General features: G+C 49.0%; 1 protein-coding gene across 5 annotated transcripts in view; it reads right to left on the bottom strand.

Annotated features, from left to right (window-relative positions):
- LOC146191858 (CD151 antigen-like) overlaps nt 1–22,212 on the bottom strand; it is a 134,702-nt gene that overhangs the window by 46,154 nt on the left and 66,336 nt on the right. For 2 of the 5 annotated variants that reach the window (XM_084602304.1, XM_084602303.1), the window contains one exon: nt 12,764–12,906. In XM_084602304.1, coding sequence (XP_084458430.1) covers nt 12,764–12,856 — 93 coding nt within the window. In that variant the 5' untranslated portion in view covers nt 12,857–12,906. Of the gene's footprint in view, nt 1–12,763; nt 13,271–15,731; nt 15,748–22,212 lie in introns of those variants that run through there. The other 3 variants (XM_084602306.1, XM_084602305.1, XM_084602302.1) reach the window with 3 other exon arrangements.

Here is a 22,212-nt window from a genome sequence, read left to right on the forward strand (position 1 = left end):
CGTCTTTGGGATCAACGAGGCACAAGGGTTGAGTGTGATATGGCTGCGGTCGGATACAACTCGAGAAAAAAGCGACAGATGTCTCTCGAAACAGGCCATTCAGGCAATGGCATCTAAAAGAGCATTTTGGCGGGCAAGTTGGTGAATAACAGCGCCTGTATTGTGCGGTCTCGTCTTCGTTTTCCCGCTGTTTTCTTTAACCTCTATTGGTATCTACCTATTTTGATAACGCCATTAGCCTCGCGGTGAGGCTCGTTAGTTACTGCGTTAGTTACATTAGCAGGTAGGAAGGTGTTATCACGACATCATGAGAATCGGTCGACGCCATAGACTACATGGGGGTCCTTAGAGGAGACGAAAGTCGCTTATATTTTTTTTTTTCCTAAATTGTGTCCGATTTTAGCCCGGCTAAAATACAGACCCAATTGTAACTGCTTCCGCGAGCCGCGTTTTATGTGAAAAAGCTTGACGCCTTTAGTAGTGGCCACTCGTGTCTCGGCAAGAGAGAGGGAGCAGGCAGGCACTGCGCAAAATCTCGGAAATTCGGCAGTAAAATTTACCGTATGGTGTGGATATGCAACAGTTTACACGTCTACTGAGAACTTCGCGAGATTTTTGCGAATTGTCGTATCACTTTTGATTTACAGTTGAACTCACCTAAAGAGACCGGATGCGCTGAAGTTTCGACAAGGAGTGCGCATGCCAGCAACAGCCAAGCCGAGTTGAGCCGCACGTGCGGTTTGCACGCACCGTCAAAAAAACTGAGGTGGCGTTGACGTAAATATTACATGAGGTCAAGCTATGCGATTGACTCGTGCTAGGAGACTTAAACGTTTAAGGAAGTATGTTCACGTCTAAACGGTTCACTCCCATTAAACGCGGACACTGACCGTAGGCCTTGACCGCTGGCCGATGGTCACATGCATGACCGGTGGCAATGCGTGATGTGATCTCGCTGTATGGCACGACATTTCGTGCTGAAGGCGGTCACAAGATTCTGGCTATACTGCAACCGACATTGCAGACGGATGTGTGTGCGGTTCCAGCGGTGCGTATACACTTTTTACGTTTCTTCAATCTTACTCTGATAAAATGGATCAGTTTTTCGTTTCTCGAGATAGTTTTGAACTGGATACCTGCAAGCACACCTGCTGCATGCACTATTTCTCGCTTGAGCTGTGCAAATATTTACGCCAACGCTCTCTTTCGCGCATGATCCCCCCCCCCCCGACACACACACACACACACACACACACACACACACACACACACACACACACACACACACACACACACACACACACACACACACACACACACACACACACACACACACACACACACACACACACACACACACACACACTGAAACGCCAGCTTTCAGTCATTCCGCATAAGGGCGACCAAAAGGACGGCCCGGGTGCCGCAGAGACACGAGCAGATGGTCTTAACTGACGCAACGACGGGCGGCTTATGTCGACACCCTCCAGCACACCAAAGGAAACATACATGATCAGCTGCGTTGCCATACGCCGTATGTAGGACTCGAGCTCGCGGAGAGCCACACATCGCGTTCCAAATACGCATGCCCCGCGTGTCCGCTAGCGGCTGCGGCCGTCTTTCATGTCGTCGACGAGTGAAGCGCAATACACGCGATCCTCATGTCCAGCCTCCAGAAGCAAGCTGCGCTGTTATATTCACGGTACAGAAGCTATATAATGTTATACTTTAGCCGCGCGGGGGTGGTACAAGGTACGGCATTGCGTGAGGGTGGTAGCGGTGGGCGCGCGAAGGCCTCGGCTCGTTTTATTTTTTGGAGACGCTGGTGGCCTCCGTGCCGGGACCGCGCATCACCGCTGTTTATCTTGGAAGCTGCTGTGCTGCCGCTTTTGGTTATTGTCTTTTTTTTTATGCTTATTGAATTGTTTCTTTTTTCACCTCCATTTTCTCGGGGGTTCTCTATAGCTCTCGTGCGTATGTGTAAGACGCCCCGGCGCATCGCAGTGGGCGCCCTTTGGCTCGAGATGGTCTCCAAAATAGCTGCGCTCTAGTGCGGCTGTCCAAGGTTCAGAGAACTTCCCCAGGGGCTCCCACGGTTGCCGCGTACACGCTGCCATCTGTATACGCTCACGCCACCACCTCCGCTACGATGTTGTGCGCATACACTACGTGTTCGGGTGTATAGTACACCTTATAAAAACCACGTCCGCTCCGTTTAGAAAGCTAGGCAACCACCTCTTTGACTGCTCCTTCCCTACCTTTGCGTTGAAGTACCGTTTATTTTTGTTTTCCATTGCCATGTCGACGTCTTCGTAAGTTAATTTTACAACCTCATGAGAATAATGGACGCTGGTGCATACAGGCCTGCACTGTTTTAAATGTGCCTTTCTTGCTGTTTGCGATGAGTGTCACTGTCTTTAAAGGCAAAAAGATGCAGTTTGTCATATCTACTTTTTGCTTACAGATGAATGCGTCATGGCACGCTCTATTCGGTATGGAAGGCTCTGGTTAAAAAAAAATAAATACATGTCCGTTATTTAACAGGTGTATATCTGATTACTTCACCTTGCCTGCACTTAGCCTTATGATAGCATGTTCATTACCAACAGCCGACGTAAGTCAGCTACACGTACTTACTAGTGAAAAAGGTCCACAATACCGGAACGCCAGACGTTATTTCTCGTAATGACTATCCCGCTGTGGTGGCTCGATGGTTAGCGCGTTCGATTGTGCTCGTCTTTTAGCCAATAAATGACAAGATCAGTCCAAGGATACGGGATCGAATCCCGGCCGCGAGGACCAGGTGGTCGAAATCTCCGGAGCCCTCCACTGAGGCGTCTCCCATGGCCTGAGTCGCTTTGAGGCGTTAAACCCTATAAACCAAACCAAACCGTAATTACTATTCGCAGGGCTAAACTCCGGTGTGAATCACAGCCACCACGTTGTCTTCCGTCACGCCGAGAGCCGACGCACCAACGAATTCCTCGAAAGAAAACCGGAATTTGAGGCATCGCATGTATTGCCTGCGGCCGGGAGGGCTGTTTAATGAGTCGCTTTCGTTGGACTGATCGCGCCTCGCCGGTTTTCCATGACGTGAGCCGGGATTACCCGCGAGGATTCCGTGGACCTGCCTCTTTTTGTTCTGGTTTCACAAGGTGAGCCACCCGTATACCAAGAGCTGGAGTTGCTGGAGTTGCTTGAAGGAAGGCACCGCACGACCGTGCTGCGTGAAGAAAGGAGCCGCACGGCGGCAGCATTGACTAAAATATTGTTTCAGGCTTTGAATAAAGCATTGTTTTATATACTGAAAAAAAAAAAGACATTTATCAGTTTTATTTGCCTTACGAAAATCTTAATCAGTTGTTCGCCGAAGCATCCATGATGTGTTATCAAAATAAAAGCTGAGAAAAACCCAATTGCAACAGATGCAGCGCGGAAGCCGCTTGTGGCGAACCTTGGTACGACTAATTACTCTTTATACCGAACACTTGCAGGTGTCTTGCAGAGTGGAATGCACTGCTTATAGTGACGCGATGGTTAAATATACCGAACTATAGAACGTATGCTGGTGCATCGGATATACAAGACATTCGCATATACCTGCACATATAATTACATACCTTATACATTCGCCTACATATCTATATGCATACATACACCAGCAGTATATACCTATACGCACTCTATGCTTGAAACCGTAACTATTCGTCCCGATGAGTTCATTTACAAATGCATACGTAGTGCACGTAAGCCTGCCTCAGTAGGAATAGCAACCGCGGCTGCAGAGCGTTTCGCTAACTTCGTGGGAGACCCAAGGAACAACACGGCGACTGTGGCGAGCACGTACGCCAACTAGCCTGAGAACTTTCGAAGATCCCTTCGGATATATGTATGCGTGTATACGCACTTGTATACCTGCAACTAAATCCAGACAAGCCGGGATGATTTATTCCCCACGTTAACCCGATAGAGATATGAACGCAACTAGAGTAACCCGCAATCAGGTTCGTGATGCTCTAATATAGGCCTCAATTCGTTCTATAGCTGTTCGTATAAATGGGGCGGAGAAGAAGCGTTGCTGTGCGCAATGATAAGATCAGTTCGGCGCGCGCACTAATTAAGACCGCTCACGTCGTTGTCCGGAGTAATTAGATGGCCGCGATTAGGGCCAACGATATTCGGACGATCGCATTCCGTGCACCGCGACCTTGAAGTCGAGGTCTGAATAGCATTTAGCGGGGCGAAACGCGAGGCGCTCTTAATTACACGCTTAAACGGCCCGACCCGACCTAGACCGCCCGTGCAGTGACCGCACAGGCTGAGAGAACATGCACGTGCAGCGCGATTCAGTGTTTATGCATTGCTCGTTCAGCGAGTGGCCGTAAAAAGACAAAAATGAGCTGAGGCCGCATTCACACATCTATAATGCAACTCTGGGCGACCCTGTGCCCGCAAGAAGAAACGTAGCTGATTCGCGTCTGCAGTGCGGATAGTAGCAGCTTGAATAAACATTGCGTGCGTTCGTACGATATAAAGATACGTATACAGCGTGAGTTTGAACACGTCCTGTCGGCTTAGTTCAGCTTGAATCAGCTAGTGTAGATGCAGGGGAGTATAAATTTAAATATCATCCATTTTGTACGTTATTCAATTTCAGAGTCTGTCGTAAAAAGCAGTCATGTCCGCACTAACCACAGAATGTAGTTAACTGCAGGCATCCTTCCTTGTCCCTGGTGGCACTCTCAGAGTGTACAAATATTCTAAATTTTTTAATAGTGAATGCAATACGTTCTGAAGTTTTCTAACACCTTTGAAGTGACAGGCGCGAAGTTGGAATAGGCAGGCCGCAATTTCCTTCGACCACTGTTTCCAAAACAGGACCCACTCTCACACCATGCTGCCTGTATACCCGGACGGGAGGGTTCAGCGTCGTGACACGCGGTGTGACAGTGCTCATAATACTCGAAATCTGGCGATGTGGCAGCGCGTTCAGCTATGTTTAGCAAGCTGATTTGGTTTATAGGATTTAACGTACGTCCCAGAACGACTCAGGCTTTGGGGACGCTGTAGATGGGGGCTCCGGAAATTTCGACCACCCAGGGTCATTAACATGCACTGAAGTACACGGGCGTCTTGATATTCGCCTCCATCTAAAAGCGGTCGCCGCGGCAACCCGCGTCCTATAGGGTTCAGCATTCGAGCACCCTAACAACTGAGCCATCGTGGCAGAGCCAAGATCAGGTGGTTGTTCGCTTGTTTTGCGTGCATATTAATTTAATGCAAATATATTCTTTTTGTACGCATACTCAAACAAACTTATAATGATGCAAATATTCAATTCGTATTCAAGCCGGCCGCGAAGCTAGATATCCTTATTCATTTTGGATTCGGTAAGTACTATTAGCATATTTTCAGCCGACTTTTTCACTTCTTCCTTTCTGTTCTTTTTCGAAGCTTCCACGTCGATATATATTATCCTGGTTTATCAGCTTCCCGACTATTTGGGCCGAAAACGATTTACTGATGATAATTGAAATTCATGCGACCTATACCTAGTCTTATTTAGCATGCTGCATTATTATGTTACTGATGAAATGAAGCGACCCAGGCATATATAGCCAGAGAAGCGGACACGAGTACGGGCGCTCTCAAAACTAAATGAAAGGGAACGTTAGGGAAGAATTTAAGCTCCATCGTCGTCATTTCATGCATCTTTCAATTGATATATATTGCAGACTAATTGTGAGTTTGCGGATTGCACAGCCGCGCCCGTAAATCTCGACAATAACGATTTTAAGTTTTTTTTTTTTTCGCTTCTATGTACTTTTGACAGCGCCTGTAATTAACGGCGTTGATTGATTCTTGGTTGTGCAAGGCTAGATTCGTTGGGTTGTCACAAATACTTGGGGAATCTGACAGACATTCGTGCCACTTAAGCTCCGCCTTTTAGTGTGTGACCCGGCAGCATTAACGGTTCCCGTGTGCTGCTCCCCAGGAGGATCATGTTTCGCTTACTTGCTTCTCGTTTGATCACCTATCCCTTAATTAGCGCCTCCGTTATTCCGCACAATCATTAGCATGCATTCGCAAAGCTCCCATATTACGCGAAAACCCACCCGACAAAGACACAAAACCCTCATTTAATCAAGGCACGTGTTTGACTCAGAGGTGCAATACACGAAACTAATGTAGTGCAATGGCCTCGGTGGGTTCTATTACCATGTATCCCATCCAACTCAGAGGTGAAATCTGAGTTTGCAGCGTCTGCCAAATCCCCCATGTTGTCTTTTCTTGTGACGTCACATGCAGGGAGGGAGGGAGGGAGGGAGGGAGGGAGGGAGGGAGGGAAAGAGACCGTAGACACATGGTGTGTTTTAACAAAGTGACCCCGTTTTCTCAGTTGCACGCCATGGCGAAATCTCCCGCGGCTTATAACAACAGCCGAGGGCATGCGATATGTTTGCTTATACCATGCAGAAATATCTCGGAGAGAACTGGGGTGCCCTCTTGTGAACGTGCGTCGCGCGGCCGATCTCATGCAGCCAGACGTCCTTGAGGCGCCGCACCGAGAAGGAAGACTTGGCTGCGAAGATGTGGAGGCCGCAGGGATCAAAACAAAGCGATCCGAGCCAAGAAGAGGCAAGAAGAGAACAAAAAGTCTACCCTCCTCTTTTTCTCCTCGCCTGAAATCATCATTGAATTATTTCTCGCGCGCGTCTCTAAAATGCACCTTTTTATAGTTTTTTTTTTTTTTTCTTTTCTCGAGAGCGCCGCTCGGAGGGTCGCTGGAAAGCACGCCACTTTCCCTGCCTTTGCGAGTTCGCTTCCACGCCACAGCCGCGCTAATTCCTCCGCTCGTCATTGTTCTTTTCTGTTTATTTAAGTAGCCGTGCCACGGCGTAGGTCGAATCGGGGTCACGGGGCGGGGAAAGGAATGACGCTCGCACAGCGCGTGTTGCAAGAAATTTGAACCCCCCAAGGCATGTGCGGCTCTCGGCATTGCTCTCCGGCGGATTTCATAGAGCGCGTCTCGCAGCTCAAGGAGAACGAAGCTGAAGCCAGCCTCACATCGGACAGCTTCTACGCCGGCATATTACGCGTGGTGTAAATTGCTGGCATGCCTCAGATAGCGAAAGGCAAAACAGAGAGGAAACACGTAATGCCGGTGCCAAATGGGATGCCCCTTGATTTTTAATGTAGATATGCAGTAGGTCCACTTTGTGCCTGAGGACCCATTTCAGCAGCGACTTTTACGTCCGCTCTGCTAAGCTAATCTAATACACGTACAAGCTGACTTCGATAATAATACGCAGTGCCGATGTCTTCAAAGCGTACCCGTCTTTGCCAAAAGTAACCAGGCTGTAGGGTCTGCTTCTCAATCATCTATAGTAGAGAATTCATACCACTTCTGAAGCTGTAAATCACTGCAAAGTAAAGGCGAGCCACTTTCCTGATTTCTTAAAACGTTGTGATGTTTTGGGAATCCTTATTGACCTTATAATAGAAGTGAGAAGCAAACCATGCAGCCTGGTTACTTTTGGCAAAGGTGGTATACATTGCATACGCTCAAGCCAGACATTTTCCTTAGGAAAGCCGCATCCCCCACCCGCACACCCCATGGGCGTCGGCAAGAGGGGGTGCTAGGAGGGCACTTGCCCCCCCCCTTCTTCCAAGCCAAACCATGTAACGGAGTGTTTCCGTGCTGCGATGTATGAACCTAAATAAACACTGAGAAACTTGGACAGAAATCATACTTCTCGGTTTCTTCGTTCGACACGATGCCCCTTCGTCGCTTTGGAGTCTCACTTTGTTCGCCCCCCCCCCCCCCCTCTCCTTTTCTCAGAGACAAAAGAAGTTCACGAAATGCATTGTGCACACGGTAACGGTATGTATGTGTGTATATATATATATATATATATATATATATATATATATATATATATATATATATATATATATATATATATATATATATATATTATGATACGCAGTTATCCTGCGCTACCACGAATCGCGGCATGAGCGGACCAGCGGAAAGCAATCTGAGAGAAATCAGTGTCACGTTTCGCTCGCATTGACAGGCGAAATGCACAGTTTTTCGCACACAGACGTGCAATCGATGTTTCATTCCGAAACACTAGGTGAAATTTACATAAGCCGATGTAAGCCATTTCCCTGCTTCGTCGGACTGCCGCAATCGGCGGAATATTCTCGCAAAGCACAGGCCGCTTCCGATGCAAAAGCAGAAGCGCCTATATCGCAATGCCGGCTCGTCATCCGGTAAGGACATGACTGCCGGTGTAACGAATAACCGACGTCAGTAAAGGGGTATGCCCACAAGCCCTGAATCAACAAGGAGATGCGTTGCAAAAATGCGTACTTTACACGCACGGAGTTACGTCCACACGCCCCCTTTTAGCTCTTAGATTGATTCAGCGGACGGACGGTTGAATGTGCGAAGGAACATCCGTCACAGTCGTTATTACACGTTGTCACGAAGTGCACAAACCGGCCAAAAAGGTTCCCGTTCCCAGGCGAAGTTGCTCGACTGAGCGTGGCTGTTCCCAAAGGCTTCGTCATTAAGCTGTAACGGCAGTCGCACCGACGAAAGAGCTGCGCCGCACGAGACGAACACGTTGACAACTGTCACCGAGTGTTGAGACAGTACGCAAGTGTTCAGCAAAGGCGACAGGAAGTGTCCTGCGTGTATGACGCGCCAGCAGCTGCGTATATGCGAGAATCAGATGATGCGGGGCTGACAGCGCCAACCGGATGAAGCCCAGCAGTGCAAAACACACGTCGACAGGTGTTTCATTTAGCGCGTGCAGCGAAAACCTGCCGGCTCTGACGAACGCACACGCAACACGCTCCATGCAACAAACAGGGACTGAATGAGCTGTCGCGATTTTAATAGGCTACGTATACATACGCGTTGGCGGTGATGCGCTCCGTTTATTCGATCTTTTAGGTGCGCCACGATTGACTAGTGTGCTCCGTTCCGTGAACAGTCGTGAAAATCGGGACGGGGGAGAGATAGTGGAGAGGGCGAAGAACGAAAGCACATGAATGGCGATTCACTAACGCTACTGCCAACATATTTATTGATATTTGAAAAAGAATATGCAAAGGAAATACGAGCACAGGCGGGGCAGTTGAGGGACACGTTACATATGTGCCTGCACTGACCTCTTCTGAGTACATGCTCGTATTTGCCACATGTATTCTTTGCTTCACGTCTCGTAATAGCACATCCACGGTGGCTCAATGCTTAGGGTGCTCTACTGTTGAGTCTGAGAACGACAGTTCTATCCCAGCCGCGTTTAACTGGAGGCGAAACGTAAGGCGCCCTGTACTGTGCGATACCAGGGCCCGTTAAACGAGCCCCAGCAGCCGAAATTTCCGTGAACCTCCACTACGGAACCTCTCATAGCAACCCGCTTTTTGATTTCAAATCCTACAAAAAGTGCGGATAAAACAGTTCGTACAGTTGCGCTAGTAGATAGCCATATTCATGCGCCTCCGTTCTTCGCCCTTCGTCTCGCTCGCGCCAACTTCATAGTAACACCAACTAGCCTGGAAGCAAGCCCTCCTGATAAGGGAGATAAGAAGGATAATGGCAGAGTGATAAGCACGCATACGGAGAAAGTTAATTCCGACGTAGGGAAAGGCAGCGGGCGTCGCAAAGGAACAACGACACGGCGAGGGGGAAGACAAACGAAGCTACGCAGCACGTCAACCTGTACGCAACGTTGCTCGGGTCCGTTGACCCTCGGGCTTGTAGCGTCTCCGGGCAGCCGCCGCGCCAATGCGTGAATAATCACCTGCCAGCCTTATACACGGTAGTGTCTGTCTGTGCGTGTCTTTCTCTCGACTTCTTTCGGAAGACACTTGATGGCTTTTGTCTCTGGTTCGAGGGCCGAGGAAAAGAAGGGGATACATTGAGGAGACCGATAGTCGGCGTCCTCATGGTTTGCAAGCTTTGAGGCTGGCTGGTTGGCCCGAAGGGGGTTTCTTCTACCCCGCTCACACCAGCTACAGGCTTCTTCCAACTGCCTGCATTATATATGCGGGGGTCTCCGCGTAGCAATAACACAGCGTTGGCTCGGCGCTGGCTGTCACTCGCTTGACGAACGCCGCTGTTGCCTCAGGGGTTCTCTCTCTCTCTCCTTCCGCGCTGTCTTGCCTCTCACAACCATGTCTCGCAGGTTGGTGCTGCCGCCGCAGGTGTCTTCGCCCCGCAGTCCCATTTTCAATCAGGCAGGAGAAGACGCCTCCGCTGCTGTTGCGTACTTGCCGTCCGTGGCTCTGAGAGTAAGGGCTGGCCACATGGCCCCCGCTGTTCGTCTGGAGAAGCGCGCGAGGAGTATAAACTCCGCTTGACTGACTCTGGGCTCAATGTGACGAGTTGGCCTCGAGACGGCTCAATTATGCGCGCGCGCGGGAAGTGTGTGCATGTACGTGGTGCATCTGCATGTGTTTGGAACCGCTGTTCTCATTACGCTTTGTTTGTTTGTTTTTTTCACGAGTGCGAAGAGTCCGCCGCCTTCTTCGTTAGAGAGTGTTTCCAAATGTTGGAGCAGAGGCGCTAAGCACGTCCCTCTCCTACAACCCCACTTCAACCTCTTGCGACACAGAGGGTTTCTCTGTGCGATGAACGCCTTTAGATGCTGCAGCGTCCTTCTCGTGGCGACAACCAAGGTTGCACCCTGGCATGTGTGGTTCCGTGACCGCGATTCTGTTGAGCGCATTACAGATGCAAAAATGTTCACCCTCCGTAAATTCGTCGAGATGCTTTTTGTTTTTACATGATGAGTTTTGCTGTGCTATTTTTTTTTCTGCCTCTGATAACGCGCGCGCTGTCACGGCTTTAAAGTCAAACGATGAGTATGTAAAGGCAGTGCACGATAGTGTAGCCAGCACTTCTCGTTTCTGACTCGCGTGTGACGGATCCACAACAATCAGCGCACCACGCGCGGTGTAAACACATCGCCAACAAGTTAGTCGTCGTAGCATCGTCTAAGGATTATTAGATAGTCCGAGTTTAACGAGAAAATGACGAGGCTGTTAGCACGAACCTTAATCAGAAACTACATTGCTAACAATGCGGTAAAGTCAGCGATATGTGACCCAGCAAATTCGAGTCTAGTGCAACGTTAACGCCTTGATTTAGGAAACCATTGCACCCTTGTCGTGAGCATTACCGCAAGTCATCAAGTAGTCGGGAGGTTTAGGTAGGGTCCCAGTAGCTGCCATGAGGTCAGATGCCATCACGGGGTCATATCTGTATCTTCAGTGATGCTTTCCGCTAAGAGATAGGCATTGTTAGTTGCCCCTTATCTGAGCTAAGATCTACAGCATGCATCCCTCCGCAGCGCGTGGGAAGCAAAAGAAAAACAGTTGATTTCCTCCACAGTTCAGTACTAACCTTCTCTGATTACTAAATCTTGATATCTGTACCTAAGCTAGGGAAAATGTTTGCATCTGCAGGCTCCGCACCAAACACTGGTCAATACCCCACAATAAATATGCGCCATTCCTTCAGAGGCAACAACAAAAGCATACAACGCAATCGGCATATATAGTGTTATCTGTAGGCTCCGGACGGGACAAATCTTGCATATACCAGCTGCAGTCCGTTCAGGTGGCTGCCGTAGCTAGCTTTCAACTGTAACCCAGTTACAGTAATTTACGCCAATCAACTCCGGTGCATAAAAAAAAAAAAAAAAAAAAAGATAGTAGTACAGATATATGACAGCCCGGCGCCACCGCGGCTATGACAATACTTCGCAGGAAATCGCCGAAGATGTCATGGGCTAATTACAAAAAGAAGCGTATGTGAAAATGACGACATGGGACGGTTACGGCATGCTTTGCGAATATGGCATCGTACGGTATGGTACTCTAAGTAAGAACGATTCGAGGCGACATTGGATCCACTAGTCACAAATGCGCTTACTCACAATGTTGCAGTTTGTTGGGCAAAAATTATCTCCATCTCGGCAGAAGATTCCTAAGCTGATATCGAGGTTACCATATCTGGTCAGCTACGTGATCACGGCCGACTGCTGTGCTCCGATTGATGCCTCTGCTGTTGCCGCACCATGCGCAGCTATGCTTTTTGGTGGTGGGTTCTATGGAACAGGCTCACAACATGATTCTGCATGTCTTTTTCCCTGCAACTCCGGTGCACAAAAATATATATGACAGCCCGACAGCACCGTAGCCAACCTTACTCAGCAGGAAAACACCGAAGGTAGCATGGACTAATTGCAAAATGAAGTGCATGTGAAAATGACGACATGACACGGTTATGGTATGCTTTACGGAATAGTATGGTACGGTACGGTACGTGAGAACTTTCCGAGGCGAGATATGGACTATGAAGGACGCCAAAGTGGAGATCTCTGGATTACTCGCCTTTGTGCAAAATAAACCGCAACCAACTCGCGTCCCGATATCCCTTTTAGAGCACCAAAAGACGTTGCATACGTACACTAGCTTAGGCAAAAATCTAAAGTGGAGCACATTTCATCCGTATAGAATAAACTGATCACCAGCATCAGAGCCTCTGAATCAAGACGATTTTTTCGCCGACTATACGGACACGTAGAAAGTTGTGCAGCTAGCTTTTCATTGCAGCTGTCCGAACGCGCTTAGGCGGACATTAATGAGAACTTTAAAGTAGAGAGCCGCTCGTGTAGAGCCTTGCCCATCGAAGCTGGTCGCCGAGACCCGAGCGCCACGATCGACGGCTCCCACTCACCAGGAAGATGAAGTTGAAGGTGTGCAGCAGACACTTGAGGAATCCGACGCTGCAGCAGCCATCCCTGTCCTTGGCTCCTCTCCTGTAGGTCATGGCTCCGATGGGTCGCCGCTGCTGGCCTCTGGGGTCGTAGTAGTAGTAGCCTGTGGGAGGGGAGATGCCGTGCGGAGCGCCGTTAGAGCGGTCCGACCTGTCAGCGGCGGCGTTCCGGCCGCCGCCAAACACGTTCTCGGCCGAAGAAGCCATTCGCCCGACAACTGCGAGCGAGGCGCGCCACGCTCCGTACTACACGCACGCTCGTCGCGTATTAACCTTGGGCTTCTCTCGCGCGACGATCGCCAGACACTACTACGAGACGCGGCCCACTGCTGCCGCCGCTGCCGCTGGCAAGGCAGCGACGAAGCTGAGACGTGATAGAGATAGCTAGCGCTGCGGCGTTGACAAAAAGGCGCGCCGAAAGAATTATGCCGACGCGATGCGAAAAACTATACAGCACTCCTAACGAGGCATCCCGCACTCGTTTCCGAGCTTCCTGACTGCCTGTTCTTTTTTTTTTTTTTTGTTTCTTGCTATTATCTATTTCTTGTTCCTGGAAGCGCAGTCCGGTGACGCGTCTGTCTAGTCATACCTGTGGTTCGCTTCCGCCGATGCGGGAACGAGGTGCCGTTACGCTTCGTGCGAGTAGCTAGCGCCCTTCACTGGCACTACTGAAACATAACTGTCGACAAGACAGTTCGGAGCGGTGTCCAACAGTAGTGCGCCTCAGTCTATATTAAGCCTGCAGTTCTGCGACTATTGCGAATTATCCTCTCGACTCAAGATAATGGCGCTTTCATTTACAAAATAAATATCGCGTTTTATTCTCGACAAAAGCAACAAAGAACATTTCGGGGTGATCGAATGCGGATGAAATGCGATAGTATTTTTATTTAGCTCGCAAGTTATTGGTTCAATTGTCTTTCACCCACTAATTTATTCCGATTCGGGGTTTATTTCAGCTCTGATTCTTGTTCCACTTCTACTGCGAATAGCTTCGTCCATTCATTCGTTCTCAGTCCCCCTTTGCTCGGGAGGCGCGTTACCCAGCCCTCGCCATCTGTTACGCCGGCTACTACCACAGGTATGCGATGATCGAGCAACTGCCCTCCGACTTCGTCTTATAACTCATTGCAGGTTACTCTCATCCTCTTCCCACGGTAACGGCATGGTTCCCGTGGTAACTATCATCCGGCTACGCCGACTAGACTACTACTCCGGCTACCGATACACCAATGCGGAATCCAGGAATGATTGCTTAAAAGTTATTAGCTGTGGAACAACATTGCTGGCTTGAAATTACCGGGCTGCCAGTATGTGTACGATGACATAAACAAATGTTTATCTTTGCAAAGAAACTTGGCACTTAATACAAGCAAGTGACGAATAAATACGCACATTTTATGCCTGGCACGCAGAGCAGAAAGTGTCGAAATAAAATATGGCGAGTTTTTCAATAAGAATCATGAGACTTGGTACGTAGAAACAATTCTGCAGGCTCCTTCAAGGTGAAACTGGCGATATAGCCAAGACGCGCTGTGCGTCGAGATCCATACCAAATTGAACTGACGACGGCTCCGTACAACCTTGCGCGCACACAGAGGTCTTGCTCGCGGTTCACAAGGTACGAACGGCAGTGACGGTGATGAAAACATTGAAAGCACGCACTGCCTTCACCTGAGCGCTGATGGTCCAGTCGATGGCGTTTTCCGCGTCCCGCGCGCTATTAGGAAAACGAGTTTCCGCCCTGGACTCGCGAGGCAATCACCGAGAGTCGCGGTATTAGAGTGAGCACTGCTGCTGCAGCTGGTTGCACGCTGGCGGCTTTCAAGGTGCGACCACACTGCGGCGGAGCTGCTGCTGCGACGCGGCTCACTGCGCGAAAGCGACTGTTTTCGAGCACCATCTCTGGAAACGATACCTTTTCACGAATAACACGGAGAGGATGTAGGAGGCAAAGAGAGAGAAAAGGAGATGCAGTATATTGATTTTATTTTTGTACGTGAATGGTAATTTTTTTTTTCTATTGATTATATTTCTTTTTCTTTTTACTCGGAGGTTGAGCAGTGGGATTTCGTATTAGCTAGCCAGCGCCAGATAGCGTGAGCGAATGTGCGTGACTGCGATCTTAAAAATGCGCGCGAAACGTGGTGTTCTTTCAAGCGGGCTGTACTTTTGCGAGTGTTTGGAAGCCTACTATATTTGCCTCGGCATAAAATAGTATAAAAAACTGGCCTTCTGCCTCCTACTTAAGGCCTGAGAATAGTAGCGGTACAATCGCTGCACTCACAAGAGCCTACAAAAAAAAAAAAAAAAAAAATACGGCTTTATTCGTTAAAATTTGCAGCTTACAACTAAAGTTCACACTGTTGCACCTTTGTTGTGAGCTGTTTAGGACATCCATGAAACTCCAGATAAGCTGCGTAAGAGTGAAAGAGAGAGGCATGCTGTTTATATATCCTCGATAGATTTGCGGCTGCATAGACCGGCTCGACTGCCTTACTATACGACTCGACAAGAAACCTCGTGGACCGGACACTTTCTACGAAGGCTGCCCCTTATATACAACCACTGCTCTGAACAGTCATTCATCTGTAAGTTTTCCCTGATCCTACTGGCTTATAGCGAGCCGTTTGCACACAGTGCAAGCGCATATACGCATAAATGTATATGCTGTCACATATACGGCTCCACACGCCTGTCCAGACCGTGCGAACAGCACGCTGCGAAGCACATTGCTTGCATGCCATTCAAGCGCAGCCGAATTGTATCATGCATGCATTTTCCTAGTGTCCTGGTATCTCGAAAATATATATCGAACACAATAGGCATCAAGAACGTAACCAAAGCAAATCAGAACGGTCCGGGAGTGCGTAATTTTGTACACGTATCGGCAAGGGTCTCAAGGTGATCACGAAAAGTACAAACTCACGAAGCAGCGGCACTCCTTTGGTCGACTGGCAAACACACAGGCTCGCGTTTACGCAGCGCGGTCTCCGCTCGACTTGGTTATTCCTTCCTCACGGCCTTCACCCGACGGATTCTCCCAGCGAAAGCCGGCCTCCGGTGGTCGCCACCCTGCGCCGGGATTCCGAGAAGATGAGGCGGCAACAGAGCCTCCCTCGTCCTTCGCCATGCTTCTCCGAATCTTTCAACGCGTTTATCTCCTCCTTCGTTATTATTTGGCACGCGCATATTTCTTGTTTGTTTCTGCTCCCCGCTTCTGGCCGTTGTCTTCTGGCAGACGGTGCGCAACTTTGCCGATGAATGCCGCGAATAGCTGTCCACTCTCTCGCTCACTCTCTCTTTCAGGGTTGCGCGCCGAGGAGAAGACACCCCTTAGATCACCGACGTATGCCAATGGACAAGGAAAGCAAACAGAAAGAAAAGAGAAGCGAACCCCCGGAGTTGTCCAGCTGAGTCGACAGGAGGTGACCGCTCCTCGAAAGCGTGCGCTCCCCTACTAGGAGGGTGTCCACCGCTGCTGTCCACAACACGGAAAGGGCGGACTGTTAAAGTTCTGAGAAAATCGCATGAATCGGACGTAGTTATAGTCCGATGCAACGAAACAAACAGAGAAATAACTATACTGCACACTCCTCCTACTTCTCCCCCTCCTCCTCCTACTTCCACTAAAATCTCTCACGAAGGGCTGAATAGCCATTCCAACCATAAAATAACAGTGCTCTCTCCAAGCCAGAAACGGAGAAAATGAAGCTAACTGCAGTAGTTAATCCTCTTCCCGAGCGGTTAGCCAGCTGAGAGACAACTGCGGCTGTTAGTCCTTTTCAATTAGTCCGCGATGAAGTATAATCGTTCGTATTCTGAAGAACAGTGGGTTGTGGCAACACAGGTGATCCACAAAACGACTACAATGAATCCCTGCACCCATTTTAACTCTTACTGAGAGAGAGCACAATCAATCCTCGGCTAACGATGCTTATAGGCGCAACTAAACATCATTCTTACACTCAAAAAAAAAAAAAAAAGGAAAAAAAAAAGCCGGCTCAAAAGGGGAGTAATCTTCACTTTGCCCATCGAAACGGGCGGTTAGTTCGCAAGAGGACGGACTGCGGCGAGATGCATGTCGTGTGCAAATTTTAAGGACTAATGTTTGTTTAGTCCTGGTCCGAAAAACACTGACATAAGGACGAGCGGCTTCAGTTACGATACGTTACCACAGCGACGGCGTTATTACGGAAGAGCTCTCTCATTACCTCTACAGCTTTAAAGATTACAAAAACGTTCCGTGAAATACTGAACTACACTCATTACGTCAATACACGTGCTACAGTTGTGAAGATAATAATGTTCTCAGCACATGGTTTCAAAAAAATAAAATATATATATATATATATATATATATATATATATATATATATATATATATATATATATATATATATATATATATATATATATATATATATATATATATATATATATATATATATATATATTGTCGTGACGCTGGGGCTATGTCGACCCGGCCTTCACTTGGTAGCGTGCAGAGACTCGGGGTTGAAGTAGGATTGAATCTTCGAAGTTGGTGAAATATGTACAAGCAGGTTTAATGGCACTTTGAGAAAACTTATTTACAATATTTACACGAAAAAGAAGGGTACATCAGCAAAATAGAAGCGACTGGATGAGCCGTTTACCCAGGGCTCAGAGCGACATTTCGTGCTCTGCAGCGTCCTTAAAACCCCCTATGTCCAGCCCCTCTCTGAAGATGCTGACCAACCAAATCCAGGGCACGCCCCTCAGGTATCGGCATCCAATCGAACACATCACTGCACTGATGGTCTGAAGCACTGACTGGTCCGGCATTCATTCGTTGGGCGTGATCACTTGTTGGCGGGAAAAGCTTGGGAACGGCGAGGAGAGGAGGTACATTTCTATTCTTCAGCAAAGAAACCACAGGCTGGTTCTGACAAGGGGTTTTACTTCTCAGAAACCCGAGTGCACGTGGCGCCGCATCCGCTCCCAGCATTGTCCGTTTTCGACAATTGCAAATCTTTCCTGCATTCCTGGGAAATCACTTAATGGCTGTATGCGTCATGCTCCTTTCTTGTCCTGCACGTCAGCGGACATGTCACTCTGTCGTCTCCTTTGAAAAGTAGACATTCCTCACTGGACGATAGCCCTTCTCGACTGGAAGGGTGAACAAAAGAAAGCACTTCCTGCTATTTCCCGCAGGGGGACGTTTCTTTGTGTTTTTCCAGACGTTCTCTTGACAGGGTCAATTTGGCATTTGCAGGTTGTCCACAAAGCAAAACAGGCTTACAAAACAGGATTCCTGGAAACAGGCTCACTTAGAGCCATTGGACCATCACCACATATTCACAATACTTTTCCATGCCCACAGGCGAACAATAGAGCGCGCAAATGCGGATGCACGGTCGTAACAATATATATATATATATATATATATATTTCATGCCAGCACTATAACGTGCCGTTAAGAGACGAGTAGCGAGATAGTATATGGTAATATATTCAAGCCAACTTCACTCCTTCCTCATCGCATACTTACCATGCTTTATCTACAGCAATTTGAAAATAATAAAGCAAGTTATGCCACCCTGTTCCGTTTTGCTGTCTTTCAGTTTTCTCAGCTTTAGACTAAAGAGACGTCGCCAGGCCAGCCACTTGCGCTATTATTATTGGGTAACTGTAAACGTCTATGACCACCTGCGTCTTCACATCGTCATCAAAGGAAATCAGGCGATGCTCACTGTAGGAAAACATATTTCTCTCATTGAACTGGAATTAGCCATATCCCGGGCAAGCCACGGCCACGCACCTCGCCCAGGATGATCGATATCTCACCTCGCCTAGCTGACCCCTCTCTGCCGATCGATTCTTATATCCTGTTGATTTTTTCAAGGGCACGATTAATTTGAGTTTGTTTTGCAATCAGCGCGCATGCATGTGCAAGGGCATTCACCTCATTCCCCGTCGAGGCCCGCGGCACCCGTTCCTTTAACGATCGTCCACATCAATGCAAAGTAAAAAAAAAAAAAAAAAAGAAAAAAAAAATACAAGGCACATACAACGCAGAAAGAAATATTAGGACAAGACACATTCAACGCTGGACATAAAAAAGGAAACTGAGATTTGAACCAAAAATATAATAGATAGTTCGCATCTCGGGCTCCAGCATATCGCTCTTCCACCCCGGAACACGGCGTCAACACCCGCACCATCAAGCCTCGCTCTACTGTGCCGCGGCTTGGGCAGTGATGCACGAAATCATGATCAATGACACGCCATGCATGACTTTCCTGGTGTGACCACATTCAGGTACGATGTGCCCTTATACAATACGCACGTGCGCGCGGTCGGTGGCGTGCGCCGTTCAATCCGATTTTCCGTCGCCGCGTCGCTCCATTGCCTTCGTGTAACATACACCCGCACGAACGCACGTACTACGCGCACGAAGTGGCAGGGGCGGTCTGTGTGGCTGAACAGCGATATACCTCGTGTTCCTGCCTTGTCTCAGCGCATTCCGAACGCGTGCATGAGCAATGGAGGCGAGGCGGCTTCACGCAGAGTCACCCTACAGCACCCAACGCTCTTTCATCTCACTCGCTCTCTCTCTCTCTCTCTTACTCTCTGTCTCTTCCGCCGTCCACATTTCTTCGCTGCCTTCGTGCCAAGAGCTTGGCAGCGCTTTGACGACGATAGCGCGCGCACGCTTCTGCATCGCATTCGGCGCGGCATTGTTCATTCTTCGCGGACATCGCGAGGCATAAGCGAAGTCATCCATGTAAAGAGGAGACGAATCGCGAATGAGTATAGTTGATCCCGGATATACACAACTCGAAGGAGGTCGCGAAGTAGTTCGATATATCGACAATTCGCTATATAAAATATACCAACAGATGTGCTTCTCTGTAACCAGAAGCGTGCATACAATATAACCACGCTAGCGGCGCGCTTCCTGCTTCGATACGCTCCCCGACGACACACAGGCGGCCCACCACATGGGGCCGATGCAGCTTCTCGCGAGGTGCACGCGCTCGCACCCACGTGTCGAGTGTCACTTCACACCAGACGTTGGAAAGAGGGGGGGGTGAGTGAAAAACGTTTATTTCTGATATGGCGATTACATATTGAGGGACGAGGAGTGGCGCACCACTGTGTGCCGCTCTGCGGGCGCGAGAGCGCGCTTTCAATATATGATAGGGACAGTTCGAGGTGTCAGGACTCGCGTCTTGCGCCGTGTGGTAGAAGTGCCTTTGGGGTTGGGGTTGACATCAAGTCTACTGCGAACGGTAGATAAGGACAATCCACTGCTTATTATAAGAGGTTGCTACTGTATGCTATAAATGTAACTATAACTGAGGTCGAATGTGGCACAAGCGATTTCTTCTTCTCCTTCAGCAGCGAAGCAGGGTATGCGAGACCCCGCCGCAAGCCTTCGGTCTGTAAGGCTGGCTTCACAAGAAGGCTGCGCAGCCAACCCAGCTCTGCGCGCGAAAAATGGTCGTGCGTCACCGTTATGAGAAGCGCCCTTGCAGGGGCAAACAGAGCGCATTTCAACGCAGCGAGCTTGCTGTTACAGCACGCGTATTAATTTTACCCCAGGAACTCCTTGTTATTGCAAGCTGATGAGCTGCCGCAGCACTGCCCCCCCGCCCCCCGCCTACACGCACACACACATACAGTGAGAGAGAGAGAGGCAGACACCCTTCGCTGACCATCTTTACGAAACTACATTCAGTAAACAAACGGTTAGAAAAGAGTGGAGAAAAACATTGCGGCCTGAGAGAATTCGTTCAAAGCGATTGTTTTCAGTTATTATGGCCTATCCAGCATGCTACAAACGAATCTCAAAAGCTTAATTCATTCCGTAAAACACTAATCGCAGCAACTTAATTGCCGCATTTTTATTCAATATACAAGACATAAAACCGAAAATTTAACCTGATATTCTGCGGAATTCTCCAACGCGTCCCAATATCTTTTGTATGGTACACCAGGGTTATCGTACTGTGTAGCGCACACTGCGCGGCGTAGTGGGGTGAGGACCTGCGGTCATGAACCCTGGGAAGCAACTAAGCGCCTCAGCTGCTGGGCGATCAACCGCACCGTGAGCTGCGGGCTTTATCCCCTCGCAGCCAAAGGGCACGATGGAGGCGACTGCACAACTCAAGGGCGCGCGACAGCGTTCGAACGCGTGCTATTTCGAGGAAACGAGAAAAACGGCTCGCAGCAACAGCAGGCCGTCTCCAGAGCTTTAGCGTGTCAGAGGCCCTCAGCTGGGTCTTGAGCGCCTCTTGTATCCTGCACCCCTCAACTCAAAGTCAAAGCCAGGTGCTCAAGCGTTCGAGTCCCGGCAGAACAGGACGATGCCCCTGGCTTCCCGCAGGAAGCTTGAGGAGCTTTAAAGCGACGAGGGAGGTGTACTTCATATATACTGCGTGGTACTGGAAACAATGGGTAGCTGTTGTGACGCGTAAAAGTGTGACTCTGGGAGCACCATAGGTGACCAGCCGAAGTTTGGTTTGGTTTGGTTCGGGGAGTTTAACGTCCCAAAGCGACTCAAGCTATGAGAGACGCCGTAGTGGAGGGCTCCAGAAACTTCAATTACTCGGGGCTCTTTACCTGACATCGTGCAGCACACGGCTGCCCTGCTTTTAACCTCCATCGAAAAGCGAGTTTGACAGCCAGTTATTACTGGTGACACTTAAGGCTGTTTTCCTTGTTCCCCTAAATATAGAAGCCGCAACTTTATATCGTTCGTTCGAAAATTGCTGTTTGAGCTTTCAGAGTTGTTGTCTCTTTACACAAAAACAAAAGAACGATAACTTTTGTCCTTTTAACTGGCAGTGTTATTCTGGTTACTTGTGCGTTGACAGTCCGGTTCACCCTAACACGATGCATAAGACAAGCGCTTTTGTTTCTTAAAGTGTGTGCACAAGAAATGAACAAGTGACGCGGTCCAGAGTCTGTGATAGGGGCCACCTACAACTTACAACGAAGATTGTGGTTAAAATGTTCGAATCAGAAACTATGGAGGGCTCCACCTATCGTCACGTGGTTAAACGATGTAGGGAGAAACGCACTTCGCGTCAGCGCATGCCTGTTGTTAGGTTTGGGGGTCGCGAGTGCCGGGGTAGCGTACCGCTGCGGCGCTCGGCCTCTCGGTAGCGTTGGCCTGGCGGCTCCGTGGACGGCGGACGGCATCAAAGGTGCCAGCAAAGACGAGGCGTCTTTTAACGAAACAACCTTTACTGTAACATCAGGAAGAAACGGGCAGTGAAGCTGACCCGGAGAGATTACAGACACTCTCACACAGCTGGTGTCTAGCGTCGTGCCAACGGCGCGTCAAAGTAGTCTCTGTCCCAGCGGAGTCGGCCTCTGCTTTTTATAGGTTTTCCCGTTCACAGGGAAAGGGTAAACCC

Source organism: Amblyomma maculatum, chromosome 4, assembly GCF_055883805.1.
Source record: "Amblyomma maculatum isolate TAMU_Amacu chromosome 4, ASM5588380v1, whole genome shotgun sequence".
In the NCBI taxonomy this organism is placed as follows: Eukaryota; Metazoa; Arthropoda; class Arachnida; order Ixodida; family Ixodidae; genus Amblyomma; species Amblyomma maculatum.